Source organism: Phocoena phocoena, chromosome 8, assembly GCF_963924675.1.
Source record: "Phocoena phocoena chromosome 8, mPhoPho1.1, whole genome shotgun sequence".
NCBI classification, from domain to species: Eukaryota; Metazoa; Chordata; class Mammalia; order Artiodactyla; family Phocoenidae; genus Phocoena; species Phocoena phocoena.
Genome location: NC_089226.1, coordinates 57,786,044 through 57,805,727, shown reverse-complemented (window position 1 = coordinate 57,805,727; position 19,684 = coordinate 57,786,044). Strand labels below are relative to the sequence as shown.

Here is a 19,684-nt window from a genome sequence, read left to right as displayed (position 1 = left end):
AGAGATTCCCAAGGCAAGCCTTATGTGGACACACTCAGAAAAGTCTGGACCAAAGTCCGGAGGTACTGATGGGCTGAACATGCTCCCATGGTGGGAAAGATCTGGGGTGAACATCACAGGCTTCGGATAAGTCCATCAGAGAAACCAGGAAGGCAGTTGGCCTGCAACACCAGGAAAAGTATACAGGGAAGTCATTCCTGTCCTGAGGCCCCGGAGATGCCTCTGATTACAGAGCCTTGCCTTCAACCCCATTCTCCAGCCGAGGGGAGGGGCCCCTGTGCAGGAGCAGGGGTGGGGGTGGCGTGGCAGGAAAAGCCCCACTGAGCAGGAGACATCTGAGCTAGGTTGAAGGATGACCAGTTCGTGGTGTGAATGGCTGGCTCCTATGCTTTAATTTCAGGAGGCTCAGAAGCCATGCCTGGACTTCCAAGTTAACCCCATGTGGTGAGCAAACAAGGCCAGAATGGCGAGTCTTCTCCAGGAGGGCCAGGCAGAGGCTGTGAGGAGCTGGATGTCCTTTGACTCAGAAGATGAGGGGGAGGCTCCACCCATGTTCCTCAAACCCCAGACTCTCAATCCAGGCCCCCTGGGAGCTGGCAGAGGGAGTTTGGGGAGGGTGATACCCGTCCCTGCTCAGTAAGGGCAGCATTGGGAGGCTGCTTAGACGACTTCCCAGACCTCAGACGCCCAGGTACAAGACCAGGGCTCGGAGCAGAGCCCCCTAAGTGGCTGCAGGTGGCAGAATCCAACCAAAAGGCCACTTGACACTGTCTCTCCACGGCTTCCAATCAGGCTTGGCGTGGGAGTGGGCCTGGCCGTGGGATGAGAGCACAGGTCTAGGAGTCAGTAGGTCTGAATTCTGGTTCTGGCTTCACCACTCATCACTGTGAGGCTTTGGGGAAGACAGTGGCCAATCCTGAACCTCTGTTCTCTCCTCTCTAAAGTGGGGGTAATTCCTATACTAGTTCACCTCAAGTAGAATCACGGGCATTAAAACATCTTTGAAATGGCGAGGAATTGTACACGCGGGCAGGATAAATGACTGATGTTGTCTTTAATAATTGTAACCGTTAGGCTTTCTTCCCAGACCGTGGTGCCAGGGTTGGCAATCTGACTGCCAAGTCTTGGAAATCCTCTGAGGTGAGAATGTTTGGGTTTATAACATTGGTCACGGTGGAACGGAGACGAGTGCTAGCTTGGAGCAAGAGACCGGGCATCCAATTCCAAATCTGCTACCACCCTGCTCTGTGGCTTCAGGCAAATTACTGCTCCTCCCTAAACTCAGCGACCTCATTGTAAAGTGTAGCTGACAATTGTAAGGATCTCTGGAATATCTGCTGGGAAAGCACTTTGAGGCTCCATGCACCCCGCTCCTCTGGCTAACTCCAGTCAGTCCCCTTTCCTAGGCTCACTGCCAAAGAGCTATGGAGGGGGATGGCCCACAAAAGCAGGAGGCGCTGTAGTTGGGGGCTGGGCACAGAAGCAGCACAGAGCAGGGGAGAGGCCACGATGGCAGACAAGGGTCTGGGTCAGAAGGCTGGGGGAACTAGCCCTGGCTCTCATAACAGCTCACCGTGAGGACGCAGGCCAGTCTCTGCCTGTCTGCAGTCACTGTGAGAACACGTGGGGACTGGATATGGACTCAGCAGGCAGGGTTGAGGGGTGATGCAACTTCTTATTTATTAATATATAACAACAAAAATAATAAAGCTCACATCTGCAGCTGTTCAGGTCTGTGTTACAAGGTCTTGGTCACTTTGTCTGGACTGGCCGTGACCTTCAGCTCCGGGGTCTGGGCTAGGAAGACGTTCCAGTGACCTGCATGGAGAAAAGAGGAAGAGTCGCGCGCGTGTGTGTAGGGGTGTGTGCTGTATGTGTGTGTGCAGGGATGTGTGTGTGTGTTGTGCGTGTGTGTGGTGTGTGCGTGTGCATGCATGTGCACAACAGAGACAGGGTGACTGGGGTGGGGCAAACTTAGGACAACGAGGACTGAGTAGCCTGGGTTTGGAGCCCACAGGGAGGAGGGAGGTGGGGACCCCATCACACCCCAAATCCCAGAGGGTTCTGACACATGACCCCGCCTCAAACAACCAACATGTGTGGGCCGGGCTGGTATCCTGACTCTTGTTGGTGACCCTCCCGTCTGTGACTTCCTCTCCCCCACCTGAAGACCCACCGGGGTCCATCTTCCTCGGGGGAGTGTAGAGCAACTTAAGGGCATCAGAAGGAACGTGGTTAGAAGGTTTCAGTGGGAAAAGTTCCAGTGGAGAGAAACGAAGCAGCACCAAGACTTAGGGGCTCAGAGTCCCACCTCTGACAGCCCCGTCTCCCTCACCCCCAAGACCAAATCCAGCTGGCTCTGCTTTACCTTCCCGCTCCCAAGCTCCCGGGCGTCTGAGTTAGGAAATCTCTGGCCCAGACGCCCACTGGATTCCTGTGCTGGGAACTGACGTCTGTGGCTGACAGCCGCCCTCCTCCCGGCACCAGCAGCCTGGAACTCCCCAGGAGGCCCCAGCTTCTAGCCCGGCTCTCTTCCCAGGCCCCAGTCCTCAGCCCAGGGTCCCACCTTTGTGGGTGCCAGTGAGCAACCGGAAGTTCTGTGCCTCTTTCTGGAAGTCTTGCTTCCTGACTTTCTTGATCTGAATCAAGTGGAAGATTCCTGAGGGCAGAGACAAGGGCGTGAGCAGGAAAGGCAGGGTGTGTGGTCAGTGAAACAGGGTGACTTAGACCTGGGACAGACCCCGTCACCTCCCTCCCCTCCCCCTTTCTGACCAGCCACCAAATCCTGTGGACTAAATTCCCTAAATATTTTGAATCTGTTCTCCTATCCCCACTGTCACCCTTCCCATTCAGGCCCCATCATGCCTCGCCTGGGTCACTGCACTAGACTTCTGACCCCTTTAACCCCGCCTCTAACCTATGATCCTGGCTGTGGTCATTGGAAAATATGCATGTTACCCCGTCATTCCCCTTCTGTGACCCTGCTCCTGTCACTGTCACCTTCCTGCTCTCACACCACTCACCTGTCCACAATGCAGAGAGGGGGAATGCAGGAGGGAGGGAGGAAAGAAGGAAGAAAAGCTGCCAGGCCTGTAGGGCCTGGTCAAGCTTTTATCTGGACATAGAACGTATGATAAAAATCAATAGGTGATTTGCTTCAGACACCCAAGCACTACAGGTGTCAGGGTTGTAGTCTCCCTTTCGGCTCAAGGCTCAGTTTACCCCATCCCTCTGAGTGGCCCTGCCTGTGCTACAGTCCTAATCAGCGACTTGAGGTCCCTGAGGGGGCCAGGCCTTTACATATGCCGCCCCCTCTGCTGAAACACCTGCTCCTGTTGCCACAGGTGAACTCCTACTCATCCTCCCAGCCTCACCTGGGAAGTCTTCCTCAAGTCTCCCTCTTCCCCCAGATAGTTATAATTTCCTCCTTGGGTTTCCCACAGCCCTTGGCTTCTGTTTATGATTGTTCCTATTTCTAATGTGCTATCATTGTGTCTGCTCTTGCCTCCCTTACCAGACTGGGAACTTGGGGAGGGTGTTCCTCTTGGGTTCCCTGCACCCGGCCCACATTAGGCATGCTGAATGAATGAATGAATGAATCCATGGGTGGATGGATGGATGGATAAGCAAATATATGTGTACCCTGTGTAGGCCAGGCCCTGAGGGGGAATGAGGTACTAGCTGTGTCTCCTGATGTTTGCATCCCCTGGGGAGCACAGGCACCACACATGGCGCTGAGGCCCTGAGCACATGGGCTCTGATGTCGTGCCGGCTGTTACCACCGGGGTCTGTGGCCAGAAAGAACAGATGTGACAGCAAGACCTCTGGTAGGCCAGCACCGCCCTCAAGAAAACCAAGAACCGGCCTTACTTATGGGAATCCAAGTGGGATCCCACCGAGGGGAAGAGACAGCACGGGTCCTGGGACTGAGGTCCAGGAAGCTGGGAATGCCCAGCACTGTCTTCAGGCCCCCCGGTCCAGATGCCAAGGACCAGAATACGGGAGAGATTTGCTCCAAAGGCCCAGGTCACATCACAAGCATGAGATGGGGACAGGTCCTGGTGCTCCAGTCCTGCCGCTGCACAAACCCCCAAACACAAATTGGAGAGGTAACGGGGCTGAGGGCGGGTCCCCACGCTGTTGCCTATAAAGCATGATTGAAAGGTCTGAGATCTTGGGCCTGGAATCAAGAGCTTGCCTGAGGGTCATGGTTGTGCCTCTTGCTCTTTGAAGGGCATGCCAGGCCTGAGAGTGGCTGGGCTCTGTGTGTCCCGGGCAGAGGTGGCAGTGGTGGGCGAGTTCCAAGAGATAGGACAGGCTTAGCTTAGTGTGAAGAACCCTCTCTGGGTAGAGCCATGCCCAGAATGGCAAGTGAACCACCTGTCTGGAGGTGGGGTGGGGGTGTGTGCAGTCAGGGGCTAGAGACCATCAGGGAGGCTGCAGGGGGACTCCCTTCCTGGGGCGGGGGGAGGAATGGAGACCCCTGAGGTCCCTTCTACTCTGAAATTCTACACTCTAAACAGCCCTTTAACCCTACGCCAGCTCTCTGCTCAGACTCTGAGCCTGGGGCTGGTCCCACTGTGGTGTGGCCTCAGCCCAGCTTTCAGCATCCACCTGCTCACTTTGTGTCCAGGCCAATTGCCCTCTTCCTCTCCTGGCCCCCAAGACCTGCTGTTTCCACTTGTCTGGGTGAGGAAACAGGAAAGGTTTCCCACTGACGATCAGACCTTGGGAGAGTTTGTTTTGACTTTCACAGTCTGGGACGGGGAGGTAACAGACAGGGAGGCTGATGGGGCATTTCAGGCACCCAGAGGCTCAGGAGATAGTGGGGCGGGGGTGGGGGAAGGTTTGCTAGTGACAGGATGGCAGGGCCTGGCATTGTGAAGTTGAAGAGTCCTCCCCACCTTCTTCCTTTTTGTTGGGCCGCCTGGTAATGAGATTTTGCCTTGAGCTATCATGCCTCCTTCTCTGCCATACTGGGCCTTCCTTAGGCCCTTCCCTAAAAGCATAAGGTCACCTTTGTGGAGGCGGCACTGGGGACAGTAAGACCTGGGTTTGAATCTTTGCTTTACTGTTTAAACTGTGTGGTTTTGAGCAAGTCATTTTACCTCTCAGACTCAGTTTTCTTATCTGCAAAATGGGGCATTAATACATACCCTTCAGCTTTCTTATATGTGGGTGAATTGAAGCACATTATATATAGTACCTGCTAAATGCCAATCACAGAGCACCAGGCATGTAAACATGGGCTCTGGCACTAGAGTTTGAGGCTGTCACTGTCAGCCTGCCTGTAGTGTGCCCCTCTTGCCTTTCTAAATCCTGTCCAGCTCAGGCCCATCCTCCACAAAGCCTTCCCTGACCAGCTCAGCTCCCAGGGAGCTCCTCCTGCACCTAGGGCACAGAGCCATGGGGTCCTGAGGACAGAGCCTGGGCCTGTTACTCTCTGTGGTCACAGAGGGGTGGGAGGAGGCCCATCGTAAACATGCAGCCCCACCTGTCCAGGGAAAGATGGAATCTCAAGGCTCAAAACAATCATGAAGGTTATTGAACTTAACTCCTCAGCCAGTGGCCAAATCCCCACCCAGCCCTTGCTTGTACACTTGCGTGAATGGAACTTGCTTCCTCCCTTCCACTGCAGGAAGGCTTTACGCTTGAGAAGGTGCTTCCTCTCATAAACTGAAACCAACTGATGAGACGGGATAAGAAGGAGGCTGACATTTTTAGCACTTACTATAGGTCAGGGGTGGTACCTATATTCTTTCATTTAATCCTCCAAAACCCCTTCTCCCCCATTAACAGAAGAGAAATCTGAGGCCCAGAGAGGTCAAGTGATTGCCCAAGGCCACACAGCTAAGAAATGGCAGAGCCGGGATTCAAACCCAGGTCTGTGTGATTCCAAAGCCCCTGCTTGTTGTTCTGACCCTTGTGGTCACTGAGAACACAACTGCTCCCTTTGCCTGGGGCAGTCCTTCAGAGCCATGAAGCCAGCGGTCCTGTCCCCCTGAGTCTTCTCTTCTCCAGGCTGAACAGCTCCGCTTTCTTCGTCCATTCCTCCTACGACAGGGGGCAGAGTAGAGCAGGGAAAGAGCCGCATCTGACGTCACAAGACCTGGGCTCTAGCTCCCGTCCTCCACTTACTGGCTGTGTGGCCTTGGGCCAAGTACTTCACCTCTCTGAGCCTCAGTTTCCTCATCTGTAAAATGGGGATAATAATACCTAACTCTCAGGATCGTTGAAGATCAAATGAGATAATGAACGTGAAAGCACTTTGTAAACTCCAAAGTGCTTCACACATTGGTTGTTATTATCATTGTCATCATTCTTATTATCATCCCCTCTTTCACCCCCCACATCTCCCCCACCTCCCCACTGCCAGCCAAACACATCAATAAATTGACCTTACAGCTAATTTCCACTTAAAGGTTTTAATTTGTTTTACTCTATCCAGGGGATTTTTGTTTTACAAGAAGAGCCCCATAACTGAACTCTCGGCAATTCCCTATCAATGAAAACTCTTGACCTTCAGTTGGTGATAGGAGCAGCCTGCTGAACGGGGTGAGTTTCTACAGAATGAGAAACATATTCTGATGTCGACTTACCTTGGAGGGATAGAATCCACCTTATAGAAAAGGCTGAATGAGACTAGCCTTGAGGATTTGAGGATGCTGTGAGGGCCCTCCTGCCTGAAAATATCTCTCCTCCCAGTCTGCTGAAATTCTACCAATAGACAGCTCTTTGTTTTATCAGGGTAGGCATTACTCTGTCCTGGCTCCTTACAAAGTGTAAAAACCCCTTTCCCCCAGGAGAGGGAGCACTTCAAGGCCCTGGCATTTCAGAGTGGGTGAGCTTATCAGAATTGTCAGATAGAATCAGTCTCCCTCTATCTCGGAATCTGGGACTCAAAGCTGGAAGGTGGCCCAAGGCAGGTCTTCCTGGGCCAGAGTCACTTGATCAACAAAACTCCCTTAACACCCTTGGCGGGTCTGGAGCAAAGGAAGGCGGACAGGCCAGAGTGGGAGTGGGCCACTGCTCACCTTTCACCAGCTTCCAGAGGTAGATCTCCACCTGTTCAGAAGCCTCACGCTCGAGGGCCAGGCGACGCAGGTTGTCCGGGCTTGGGGATACTGATGTGTGGACAAGGACCCGGCCCGGCGCCTTCGGACACTTGGTGGCACTGATCTCACTGTGGCCAGGGTCTGCCTTGTCCTCTGGGAGAGACAAGGAGCTCGTGAACACTCTGTCTCCCCACCCCTGGTAGCCCAGGAAGAGGGGCCACTGGTCTGACATCTCCCTCAGGGTCAATAGGGCCCTTGGGAAAGTTCTGGTGCCCCTGGGAAGAGAAGGAGGTCTCTGGGGAAGAGAGAAGGGGCCTCTCCCCCATTCACCTCCCCTTGATTAGCATGTCAGGAAACTTCTCACCCTTCAGGGCCCAGCTCACCTTCCTTCCACCTCTTCCAGGCAGCCCACCTGGAACAGCTCAGCGCACCATTTCCTCCCACCCGTAGCTTGTAAAACCCTTCTTGCTTATGCCTCTCCCTCAGGCCCTTAATCCCACACTGCCTTGCATTGCCTTGTAATTGTTTCACTTGGGTATGTTTTCTCTCTAAAATAAACCCACAGGGTGAAGGGCAGGCATCATGTTCTCCAAGTCTTTTGAGTGACTCATACCACCCAGCACAGGCTCACACTGAGCACACGTAGAACGAAAGGTTTGGGAGGGATTGAGGTGACAATGGCAGTAATGATGAGTGTGATACAGGACAGGTTCTAGAAGGAGTTCCAGTTCCAGCTCCACTGCTCTTTTGCTGTGTGACTTAGGAAGTTCCCTTCCCTTCTCTGGGTCTCAGTTTTCCCATATGTTGATGAGGACTGAAGGAAGACAGCAGTGGTCAAGAGCATTGTCTTTGTGGGAATTCCCTGGCGGTCCAGTGGTTAGGATTCCGCGCTCTCACTGCTGTGGGCCTGGGATCCGATCCCTGGCCAGGGAACTAAGATCCTGCAAGCCGCGCTGCTCAGCCAAAATAAATAAATAAGTAAATAAAAAGAGGGCATTGTCTTTGGAATAAGACCGACAGGGTTCATATCCCAGCTCCGTCACTTACAGCTTCGGGACCTGGGACAAGGTATTTATCTTCTCATTCTGTAAAATGGAGATAAAGATGCCTGCCTTGTCCGTTTTGGTGAGGATTACATGAATTCAGCCAAAATACCTACCCGGCACATGATAAGTGCTCAATAAATGTTGGCCATTCCTCTTAGAAGTCCTAATAGCCTAAGATTTTATGACTTCACAGAATCCAGGACATTATTTGATTCTATGTATGTCTGAAAGTCTCTGAATCTGTAACAGTAGATGGTTCCATAAGTCTAATATTTTATGAGTTGGGCATTTTTCACTGCTGTGCTTCTCACATTCTGTGCATGTAATAACCCCTACATCCCCTGGCTCTGAGGCCATGCCCCATCCATGTCAGAGATGTTCCAAGTGTCTGTGCTCTGGGGAGAGAGACCCATGGCTCACTCTGGCCAGTGCCCTCCCTGCCCCCAGGCCCTCTTTGTACCTGGACAAATCTTGCAGCACTTCCCAGCCACTTTCCTGGGCTGACGGCAGGGGTACTCAGTGGGGCAGGTCACGCGCTGGCAGTCCTGGCGGCCGTCCTGACAGGTGCACAGGATGCAGGGCAGGGGTCCAAAGGAGCGGAAGGCTGGGTGCCACACCTCCCCATGGGAGTACGTCTTCCCGCCATGCACACAGGCTGGGAGGGCAGGAAGGGAGGAGGGTCAGTGCCTCGGACTCGGGTCAGAGTCCAATAACGGCTGGGAGTAGGTCCTTGGGGGGCCCCTGCTCCACCAGTCTGGCCCAGCCACACTGCCTGCAAAGTGGAGGCCAGGGAGTAAACCAGTCCTCTGTCCCTGACATCCCCCATCTCAGCACTCAGGGCCGAGATGGGCCAGTAAGTTCTTGCCGAAGATGGAGAGTCCTCCCCTGCACTTCACAGGCACCTCCAGTGGGGCATGGGGAGGGATGGCCTGACAGTAGGAGACCTGTGATCAAGTGCTGTCACTACCTGGCCATGTGAGCTCTGTCAGGTCCCTTCTCCTGTCTCAGCCTCAGTGTCCCATCTGTACAGCGAGGGTCTGGACGGATGCCTCTGCGGCCCCTCCCGCTCCACCAATCAGGGTGCCCTGCAGTGAGGCCTCTTTCCTCCCCCTCTGCTGCCACAGTTGTCCCCTTAGCCTCCTTCCCTGATCCATCCCAACCATCCTCCTGCAGCCCAGCTCTGCGTCCTCCTTCCTTCACCAAAAATGTTCCCTCACCACTTCCTTATCTTATAATAATTAATGTACATGTCTGTCTGCCCTACTAGTCTAGGAGCTCCTGGAGGACAGGGACCATCTCTCTTTTCTGTGTCCCTCAATTCCCAGCAAAGACGTGGCAGATGCTAAAAAAAATACTGTTGTATGGCCCGTAGTCCTGGTTCCGGGACTGGTTCTCTCTCTAACTCAATACTCTGAACCTCAGTGTCCTCATCTGTCAAATGGGGGTTTAGACCCGATGTTCTAGGGGTCTACAAGCTCATGGCCAAGTTGAGATTGGGGAACCACTCAGTGGAGGTGCAGGGATGGGAAGTGGGAGCAGTCAGGACCCCCCTTTCCCACCTCAGGGGTCGGCAGAGGCTCCAGTTCCCACCTTTCTTATGTTTCTCCTTCAAAACAATCTTGACTGTCGTGCTGCCTGCCTCCTTCGGTCGGAAGTGGCGAGGGAGGAAGCCCAGGGGGGAGCTGGGGCCAGTGGGGCTTGGGGTGCTCAGGTCTCTCTTTCTCCCACCGTCCCCTGAACACGGATCCTGGGAATGTCTCTGCAAAGGGCAGGAAGGATGCAGATCACCGACAGGCCACTGCCAGTGCAGGAGCAGCCAGACAGAGGCTGCGGTGAGAGGCCTGAGAATGGCTCTAGTGACTGAGCCTGATGGCCCAGGGAAGACAGGGCATAGGCTCTGGGTGGAAAGAAGATCTGGATGGGGTCGAAGATGTTCCCAGGCCTTTGAAAACTCTCAGAGGATAGTGGTTTGGAAATCCAGCCTCCACTGAGCCCTTCTCAGGCTGGCAGAGCCAGAGCCTTGGGGCTGAGATGGGCAAGGGTGCTGTGGTCTTGATCTGGGAGACGTAAGTGATCAGGGACCTGGAGAACTTAATATGTAAGAAATGGGAGGTGAGAATGTAGTGAGGATGAGAGTCGGGAAATTCTTCTTTGTCCAAGAAGATTTAGGTGATGGGACAGGGGATGGGCCTCTGAAGATCCCACCAGGCCCCGGAATCCCACAGGCAGGAGGGCTGAGAGCAGGCCTTGTCCGGAGATGATGGGTCTTGGGAGCCTCCTTTCCTGAGTCCCTGGAATCCAACATCCCGAGACTCCACCCCTCCAGATCAGGTCTTGGGAGAGCTGGCAGTGAGAACAAAGGGTGTGTGTGTGAAGGCAGCCTAACAGGGCAGGGGCTCCCCAGTCCAGAGATTGGGGGTTGGGAGCTCCAGACCGTGGGAGAGGAGCAAGTGGGCTGGGGGCAAAGGGCAGAGCTTACCACCCCGTCACTGACACTGAGTCACTCACATGCCTTCTTCTGCAGCCCCTTTCTGACTGTACAGTCTCTGAGTCAGTCCTCTGATGGCTGGACTGAGCCCACAAGAGCTCCTAGAGTGGAAACTGTGTCCCAGGCCCCAGCACAGGCCGAGGCACACAGGAGGCACCCAGGAAATGCTTGTCAAGTAGAATAGAGGCAGAAAGGAATTGAAGAGCCCAGCCCCCTAATTGGTGACTTGCCCACGGCATCCAGCAAGTCAGTAAGTAGCTGCTCAGGGCCTGGAACTAAGTCTGGTGGGTTTCACTTAGCTGCCTCCTGGGGAGAGGATGGGGAGGAAGGGGGATGACATGGTCAGGTCCCGTGGCCCAGCACCCGCTAGACAAAGCCCAGCCTGGGAAGTGGGGGTGAGCTGGCAGGGGAGAAGGGAGAGCGCATTCGTTCAGACCCCTGGGGAGTCTCTGGGAAGGGGAACCCCCCCTTCGAGTCCCCCAGGGTCCAGGTGACCCAGGATGAAAGAGCAGGTGGAGCTCTTCACATCATAGACATAGCACAGGTGCAGACAGGGACGTGAGTCAGTGTGCGGGCCCATTCTCCCACCTCTTTCCTCTCTGACCAGAGAGCGCTGGGCAGGTTAGCTCATCTTAACTCTAGACCAAGATCGAGAGGGGTCAAGATGGAGCCAGCAACAGTGAGGTAGCCCCAGACAAAGAACTGGTACCTCAGGAGCTAGATGGGGAAGGCTGGCCCAAGTCAGAGGCCACTGCCCTGGGGGACATGCTGCCCAGAGGCGGCCTGAATAAGGACAGACACAGGCTCTGGATGGAACAGCGTCAGAATTTTCCAGGAAGGGAATTGGGAAGCTTGGGGCCTGCTTCTGCCCTGTGTGGTGTTTTATCCCAGACCCCTCCTGACTCACCAGCCCACGGTGGGAGCCAGGATGGAAGTCTAAGGAGAGGGCCTGGAACCTGGTGGCGGCTAATGGAGCTGACCCAGGGGACAAATGAGAAACGAGGGCAACAACTGGCATTGCCTGCTCCAGAGCAAGGAGACCTAGGCCCTGGATACCAGCGCCCTCCCCTCCTCTCCCCACCCTGTCCCTAAAGCTGTGCACTCACCACCCCACGGTGTGACTGCGTGGCATCCTCTTCAGCTGACTTCTCACTTGACCCATCTGAAAACCCAAAGGGAGTCGGGTCAGCCTCTGCTTCCTCAGCTTTGGGGCCAGAGCCCTGCAGGCCACCACCTCTAGGCTCTGCCCCTCCAAGGCCTGTTGCCACTTCTGCAACCCCCCACACCAGTAGGTCCCTTTGCCCCAGTGGGGCCTTATTCCTACTTCTCATTACAGCGTCGCCTCACCCTTAGGTTGATGAAGTCCCTACAACTGGGCCACTGCCTCAGTTTCCCCACACTGGCTTCTTGGTCACTTAAGACTGAACCACCTGGCTGGGCCAGAGCATCTTGTTCAGTGTCGTCACAGATGGTCCGAGGGCTCTGAATCCCAGCCTGCTTAGCTGCAGTCCCCTGGGCAGCCTCTCTGTCCAGCCACGCATGAAGTCACCAGACTTGGTCTACACCATACCCTCCCGTGGTTGCCCTCTAGCCCCACTGCCCCTCCAGCTGGAACAGCCTAGGACTCCTCCATCCCCTACATCCTGGGGCACCAGCACACAAAACCCTCTGGAGTCCTGCAGCTTCCTAGATCCCTGAGTGGGATTCTCTCCCCTTCACCCCTGCCTCACATACAGAGTGTCTACCACTGAGCATTCTGGGTTCAGAGATCCAGAACGTTGGAATCAGCCTGTACATTAGAAATCACCAAGGCCAATTTCTCAGTGCACACACAGCACAGCTGAGGCCCAGAGAGGGGAAGGAATCTGCAGGAATTAGCTGGAAGAACCAGGACTAAACTGGGATCACCTGGCTCCTGGCCCGGTGCCCTTCCACAGTGCCAACATCTGGGGAAACGTTCTATAGTGCGGCACTCCCCTCCTCAAGTCCTGCCCACAGGGGACAGTCCGGCCATCTGTGCACTTCATTCTGCCCAAGCTGCTTGCCCCGCACTCGTCAGTGTGTTGCCTCTCTCTGTGCTATACAGAGATGCTACCTGGATTCTGCTTGAGACAGGTGCCCTGAGCTCCAGTGAGCCCAGGCCTGTGCCCAGCTCTGTCATGAGGAAAACAGGAAGAGACATGGTCACTGCCTGTACAGACCCCTCTCTTGTGCCTCTTCTGATCCTCTTGGCCTCATTTGATTGCAGGGATTTTGTCCCCTCACTGCAGGCGCTGCAGCAATACCCCCTTCACATGGGCTCCAGCCAACTTCCCTCAGACTCACCCTGCCAGCGGGTGCCCTCGTGCCACACCTCCTCCATGTCTCTGCCCCCACATCTTACCCTGCCCCACTCCCACCTCCTGCTCCCAGGACAGCCTAGCACAACCGGGGAGTGTGAGGGAATCACCCCGCCTTGGGGTGAATCTTTGACCAGTGAGAGTTGGTGGCTGGTGGGCAAATTCCACCTCCTCCTCTATCACCTCCAGACTTTTCTGAGGAGCAGGAGGTCACTTAGAGCAATAGGTCACACTTGATATCAAGCAAAGGCCAGCTCCCCTACACATTCCTGTGTTGTTTTTCCCTCCCTCCCTGCTTCACTTTCCCTTCCCCTCCTTCCTGCTCCCTGAGACTGCAATAAAAAATAATGCACATCAGCCTCTGACACAGGCTTAGCTTTCTAGAGGCTTCAGCTAAGCCACCACCCTGAGGAAAGAATGGTTTGCTACATGCTTGGTGTCCCCTGAGGTTCCCCCCTAACAGTCCATGGCTAGGTCCCTGCGGTGGGATGGGCGGGCACTGCCAGATCTAGGGACAGACTCACCTTTGCAGGCCTGGCAGCAGGAGGCGGGCAGCAGGAGGGGGGCAGGGCAGCCCGGTTCTGGGCAGGTCATGAGGCCGCAGTAGATCTGGCCCTCCTGACAGACAGAGCAAACAGGAGCTGGGAGATGAGCTCTGTTGAGGACCAGCCTTGGGGCTGGGAGAGCCCCTGCCCCGGGGGTTGGGGGGGGAGCAAATGGCCTTGGGGTCCCCTCTGAGGTGGGGAGGGAGGGAGCAGTAGAGTGTCCTGGGCACGGCCCAGCCATCTCAGAGGCGGGGTCCCTGTACCCCTCCCACTCTTACCCAGGCCCTGAGGTAACAGTTACCCTTCAGCTTCTAAAGTGTTTTTGTACCCAGTCTCTCCCTAGGCTTTCACAGCAACCCAATGAGGTGAGATTCTCCCATCCTACAGATGGGGAGGGACTGCGGAGGGGACTGGACCTTCTGAAGTCAGAGACACAGCTGGGCAGAATGGACTAGAACCCAGTCTTCAGGCTTTTCCTACTGCTCTCAGTGTCCTTCTCCCCTGGCCTAGAACAGGGAGCCCAGCATAGAGGAGGGGATGAGTGCATGACTACTTGGGCTCATCTTGCTCTTACTGAAACTCGAGGTTTCCCAAACTTCAGGATGCAGCCTGCAAAGGCAAGACTGCAGGAGAAAGGGCCTTCTGGGAGTCAGAGGCCAGATGACCTTAGGTGAGTCACTTCTCTTCTCTGGGCCTCAGTTTCCTCCTCTGTGAAATGGGGGCACTCCCGTCTGGGTTGTGAAATCAAATGAGGGAATGGTTATGAAAACGCTTGTTAAACTGCGAGGCACAATGTGTACCTGGGAGGAAGTGATATTACCTTGAGTCCTTTCCCTATTCCTTTTCCAGTGAGTCTCAGAAGTAAGGATTCTGATCCTTCAAACCACTCGCATATAAACAGGGATCAGAAGAAAGAAGGGGAGACCCAAGTATCCAGGGAGAGGAGACAAGGGGTCCCAAGAAAGCTTCTTACCACCCCACCACCATCAGTTCTGTCTCTTCCCACAGCCCCTGCTAATCTAGGTGGTCATCCCTTCACAGGAAGCCACACAGTGCAGGTAAAGGAATGTGGGTTTGGAATTATATGGCCCTGGGTCTGAATTCTGAGTCTGCCACTTAACTAGCTGTGTGACCTTAGGCAAATCGCTTAACTGCTCTGAGCCTCAGTTTTCTTATCTAAAAACTATGAATAGTGATACCCCCCTCATAGGGCCACTGGGATGCTGTATATAAACATAAGGCATTTCCTAGTAGGTACAGTGTACTAGTTCACTGCAAGAGGCCCAGGCCCTGCAAAAATAACGATTCTCTCAGTTGATTTCTAAGTGGTCACTCTTGTTATTATTAAGTTGTTTGCTCTGCAGCACAGATACCTTAAAATTCAGATTCTTGGAGGGGTGAGATCCTCTCACTGAAAAGATGGGAGGCAGGCCTGAGAGAGGTGACTCTCTCAAGGTCACACAGGGAACCATGGCAGAGCTGGAGCTGAAACATGGGTCTCGGTCTCTCATCCTCTCATCACCACTGAATCAGATTATTATCTTAAATGGAGAGGACCTTGGAGATCACCTGGTCAGACTCCCTAACACACTCAGAGGAACTGAGGCCCAGAGAAGTTCGATGGTCAGGTAGTAGGGAAATCAGGAGGGCAGGAGTTTCTCCCACCAAAGCACAGATGCGCTAAGCCCAAGGATGAGGGTGACATGCCAAAGGCCACCTGCAAACATGCAGCAGGGCCAGGCCCAGAACCCAGCCTGAGGAGGAGGGGAATACTTTCCAGCTCAGGCCCTGCTTGGCTTCAGTTTCTGTCCCCTGATAACACTGCTGGTTCAGCCCTGCCTGTCCCTAGGCCCAACTCCGACCACAGCAGGGGAGTTTAAGCAGCTTCAGGTTAAGCTGCATTTACTGCACGCAGTCTGGCTCTGTCTCTGTGCCCCAGGATTGACAACTGATCATTTACTCATTCACTCATTCACTCACTCACTCATTCAACAATCATTACAGACATCTGTGTGCCAGGCCCTGAGCTGGGCGTAGTGGAGGATATAGAAATGAGTTGAACATATCCCCTCCCCTCAAGGAGTGCAAAGTCTACTGGGGGACACAGTAATGGCAAATGTCAGTGCAAGGTGACCAGGCAGCTCAGGAGGGTGCGAAAGCCCAGAGAAAGGCAGGACATTCCAAGTCCCAGATGTTCCCTTCCCCCTGAGCCCATTCACTTTCACTGTCCTCTGATCAGGAGGAACAATTCCCCTTACCCCCCCAGTCCACACCACTGTGCTCTGCAGGCCCAGACCACTGGCCTGTGCTAAAGGGAAGTAGCAGGTCTTACGGTACAGCTGCAGAGGACACACTGGTTGGGCAGGCGGGAAGGGAGCAGCTCGTGGGCACTGAAGATCTCTCCATGTTGGTACGTGGTCCCGTTGTGCTGGCAGGACCTTGGCGGGGCCCGGAGCCCAGAGGGGGTGTGAGGTTCTGCAGGTGGGAAGGGGAAGGAGGAAGGAGAAAACGGTTGCAGAGCTTTGCCAGAACTAACTTGGGCACTTTTCTGAAATGTTTGTATCCTATCCCTCGCTATCATTTAAACCAAGCTCTGGCCTCAGCCTTCCCAGCCAGACCTCCTATCAGTGAACAAGGAGGTCCCCGGGACACCTATGTCTGACTATGTCACTCCCTCCCATAGCCTTTGAGCCCCTCAGTTTCAGAGCTGGCGCTGATCGGAGCAAGAAGGCAAGGCCAGATGCTTCAGGTACACTGAGCCCCACTCGGTGGGGACCTGTGTGAGTTCATTCAACATTCGATAAGCATCCATGGAGCACCTCCTAGTGCCAGGCACTGTTCTAGGTGCCGGGGATACAGCAGTGAACAAGACAAGGTCCCATATGGAGTTTCATCCTAGTGGAGTCAGCTGGTATAATATGGACTGCGCTTGTGTAAGCTTGGCGTCAGCTCCTGCCATTCCCTGGCCACCAGAGCCCCCTCCCCGTCACCTGCCAATTAGCCAGCCCTCACCCTGCTGGGTAGAGGGGTAAGCCTCCTGTCCAGGGGGAACCTGCTCATTCTTTCAAGACATACTTACTAAGCACTTTCTCTGCACCAGGCGCCATGCTACACAATGGGAATGGAGTGTGAATAAGACCCGGCCCCTCCCATCAGGAAACTGACAGTCTCACTGGGTAGAGACAGGCCCCAGGCAGTGACACTGGTGTGGTATGGGCTAGGGCGATGGAAGCACAGAAGTTGTGGCAGCACAGAGGAGGCGCCCCTAACTCAGCCGAGGAGGGTGGTCAGGGAAGGCTTCCTGAAGGGGCTGATGGCTGAGCTGAGTCTTAGGAGCTGAAGAACACGCAGACCAGGCAGGGAAAGGGGCAAGGCTGGGAAAGAGAGAGGGAGGGAGGAGCCTGTGACGAAGAAGGGGTCTGGGCCAAGGCACAGTCCGCAAGGCGTGGTCAGGAGTCCCGGGGTCAGCCTCAGCCGGGGAGGAGGCGTGATGCCCCCTCACTAGGCGGGATGAAGCACAAAGCCTCTGCTCCCCTAGGGAATCCAGAATCAGGAAACTATGACCCAAGCTGGAGTCATGGTCAGATCCCTACTGGGGTCCCACTTGGAAAAGGAGCCCCTCTACATACATCCTCCATACAGGTCCCCAGCTCCCCAGGAGAGCCATGATTCCAGAGTCTGGAGCTGAGGCTACAGTCTGGAGCCTCCCTCCCTTCATCATCTTCTTTTTCTTTTTCTCACCCCACTGAACTTTTTTCTTTTAACATCTTTATTGAAATATAATTGCTTTACAATGCTGTGTTAGTTCCTGCTGTACAACAAAGTGAATCAGCTCTCTGCATCACCTTAACGCTACTAAGCGTGGACGCGCCTCTCAACGTGTCCCTGCCTTCTGAGTTGGCCTCCCCACTGGCTGCCCCTCATTTGCCACTTGGTTCTGCCAGTTTCTTCTCAGACCACCTCTCCTCTCCTCTCTCTTACCTCTGCTTCCTAGAATCCGAGTCTCAGAGGCTCCCAGCAGATTCTTAAAATCATGGACATTTAGCATCATGGCACACAGCATCCCTAAACCCCAGCCCTGGGAGGAATCTCAGAGCACATGTACTCCAACTCCTTCGGCCAGTCCCAGCCCCTGGTGGTAATCCTGGGCTGATCCTGGGGTGACCCTGCAGGGCCTCCCAGCCCCAGCTCACTCACTTGCACTTACACAAGGCACGTCCACTCACTCAGGCTCTGGCCAGCCCAAGAACGATAGGAGACCATGTGTGTCGTCAACAGGCCAAGCATATGCCCATTTTCCTTCAGCTATTTTCCACATTCTCTCGGTCTTCCTGCCAAACACAGCTACTTATGTACGAGAAGTTTGTGGCTACCCCAGCCCTCCTTGGGGATCCATGGAGGATGTCTTCCCCTGAGCACCTTGGTGTCTTAACACTTCTGGTGTCTGCAGACTGCCCCTCTCATTCCAGGGGTCTCCTTAAGCTGGAGGCCTGTGTCAGGAGTGGGTCAAGGGTTAGTGGGCAAGCGGGAGGCTGGCACAAGGGCAGGAGCGCAGCTACTTACCCACACACCGGGGACAGCACTGCTGTGGCTCGGTCACAGGCTGGGGGCAGTGGACAGGCGGGCAGTGGAGGCGGTAACAGCTCACATGGGCACTCTGAAGGGGACACAGGGGTCAGTCCTGGTTCCAAGGAGCCACTGTCTCCCACCGTCCTCTCCCCAAACCCCCTCCCAACTGCAGGGCACTGTACTCGTTTTAAGCCTGCAATGGGGTAAAAGTGATAAACTCTGTGTGTCCAGTCTCTCCCCTTCCCCTCCTCATTTGTGTGGCTCGCCCATCCGTGTCCCTCCCTCGCACGGAGGAGGGCACCGTGTGCCTGGATTTACACAGATCTTTTGTGTCCCTTTGTGGTATTTGAGAAATACAAGTAAAAGACTGGGTTATTCTAACATTGATCTTGACTGTGCTTTTTTAACTCCAGGGCTTTATTCTTTTACCTCTGGACCTGAGCCTCAGGGCTAAGAGAGGAGTGTGACACAGAAAGGGAGGTGACAGGGATGGGGACACAGCTAGAAACAGGATGTGGAGAAGACTCAGGGCTTTGTGATCTGCTCTCTAAATCTCTGGGAGGTGTGGTTGATCCCACACAAAGCCTTGGGATTGGTACCAGAGGAAGGGCCTGAAATCTTGGACTTTTTCAAATACAGCAAACGAGAGAGAAGGGGCAGAGAAGCATTCACAGAGATGAGCAGAAACAGAAGAACTGGAGGGAGAGGCCACCACTGGAGATGTTCCCAGGCAGTTTGTCAGCCTGTCACAGACGTCCCACACTTTCCTCTCCCTCTGCTGTAAGGGCATTGCCCTGTGTTGTAACAAACCATTACATCTGTCTCTTCTGTTCAGCCGCGAATTCCCAAGGACAAGGGCCAAGCCTCACTCTGTTCATCTCTGAATTTTGGGCAAGGGCCTTGCTCCAAACAAGTGCCTGCTGAAGTTCGAGTGAACGAATGAGTGAATGAATGAGAGCCAAGAGGGGAAGGAGAGATGGTCTCTTCCTTAGTCAGATGGAGCCAGCTTTGTTTAAACTTTGGAGCTGGCAAGTGTGTTTCCAGCCCCAGCTGAGTGCCCCCGAAACACTTCTCCCAAGGCAGCCTCCTGCCCCATGGAGAACCCTGGAGCAGGCCTTAGTCTCTCTGGGGTCACTGCTTCCCCAGATGGCCAGAAGTGATGACAAGGATTCCTCAGTGCTAAGGGACATCCTAGAGTCCACAGGATTGGTCTGAGCTCCAGAAGGGGCCTTCTAGAGGCCTAGCACACAGGGGTGTTTGATGAATGTCCAGAGGGTGAACGGAGCCCCTCAGGTGAGAAACCAGGGTAGAGTATGAGGAACTGTGTTGTCTGAAGAGTTAGAATCTCTCTCTTGATTCTGGCGTTGAAGGAACCAAGGGGTGGAGATGGTGAGCGACATGCAGCAGGAAGTAAGGCAGAGACAGGCTGGGGGTGTGAAAGGGCAGGGGCAAGGCAGGAGGCCTTGCAACCAAGGGGTGCCTCTCAGGAAAGTCATAACTACCATTTATGGAGTGGCTACTAGGTATGGGCATTATGTTATATAGAAATGCATTCTCTCATTTCATCGTCTCAACAGCCCTAGAGGTAGATACTATTTATTTTCCACCATTTCAAAATGAGAAAAGAGCCTCTGAGAGGTCA

General features: G+C 54.4%; 1 protein-coding gene across 2 annotated transcripts in view; it reads right to left on the bottom strand.

The window, feature by feature from the left end:
- Positions 1 to 1,655: 1,655 nt before the first annotated feature.
- Positions 1,656 to 19,684, bottom strand: part of CHRDL2 (chordin like 2) — a 31,330-nt gene continuing 13,301 nt past the window's right edge. Inside the window, exons 3-12 of one of the 2 annotated variants that reach the window (XM_065882054.1) lie at positions 18,037 to 18,130; positions 15,806 to 15,948; positions 13,453 to 13,546; positions 11,696 to 11,751; positions 9,692 to 9,860; positions 8,562 to 8,756; positions 7,035 to 7,208; positions 6,139 to 6,193; positions 2,567 to 2,659; positions 1,656 to 1,818 (exon numbers count right to left, since the gene is read on the bottom strand). In XM_065882054.1, the coding sequence (XP_065738126.1) occupies positions 1,728 to 1,818; positions 2,567 to 2,659; positions 6,139 to 6,193; positions 7,035 to 7,208; positions 8,562 to 8,756; positions 9,692 to 9,860; positions 11,696 to 11,751; positions 13,453 to 13,546; positions 15,806 to 15,948; positions 18,037 to 18,130 (1,164 nt within the window). In that variant the 3' untranslated portion in view covers positions 1,656 to 1,727. The remainder of the gene's footprint in view (positions 1,819 to 2,566; positions 2,660 to 6,138; positions 6,194 to 7,034; positions 7,209 to 8,561; positions 8,757 to 9,691; positions 9,861 to 11,695; positions 11,752 to 13,452; positions 13,547 to 15,805; positions 15,949 to 18,036; positions 18,131 to 19,684) is intronic. The other variant, XM_065882055.1, reaches the window with a different exon arrangement.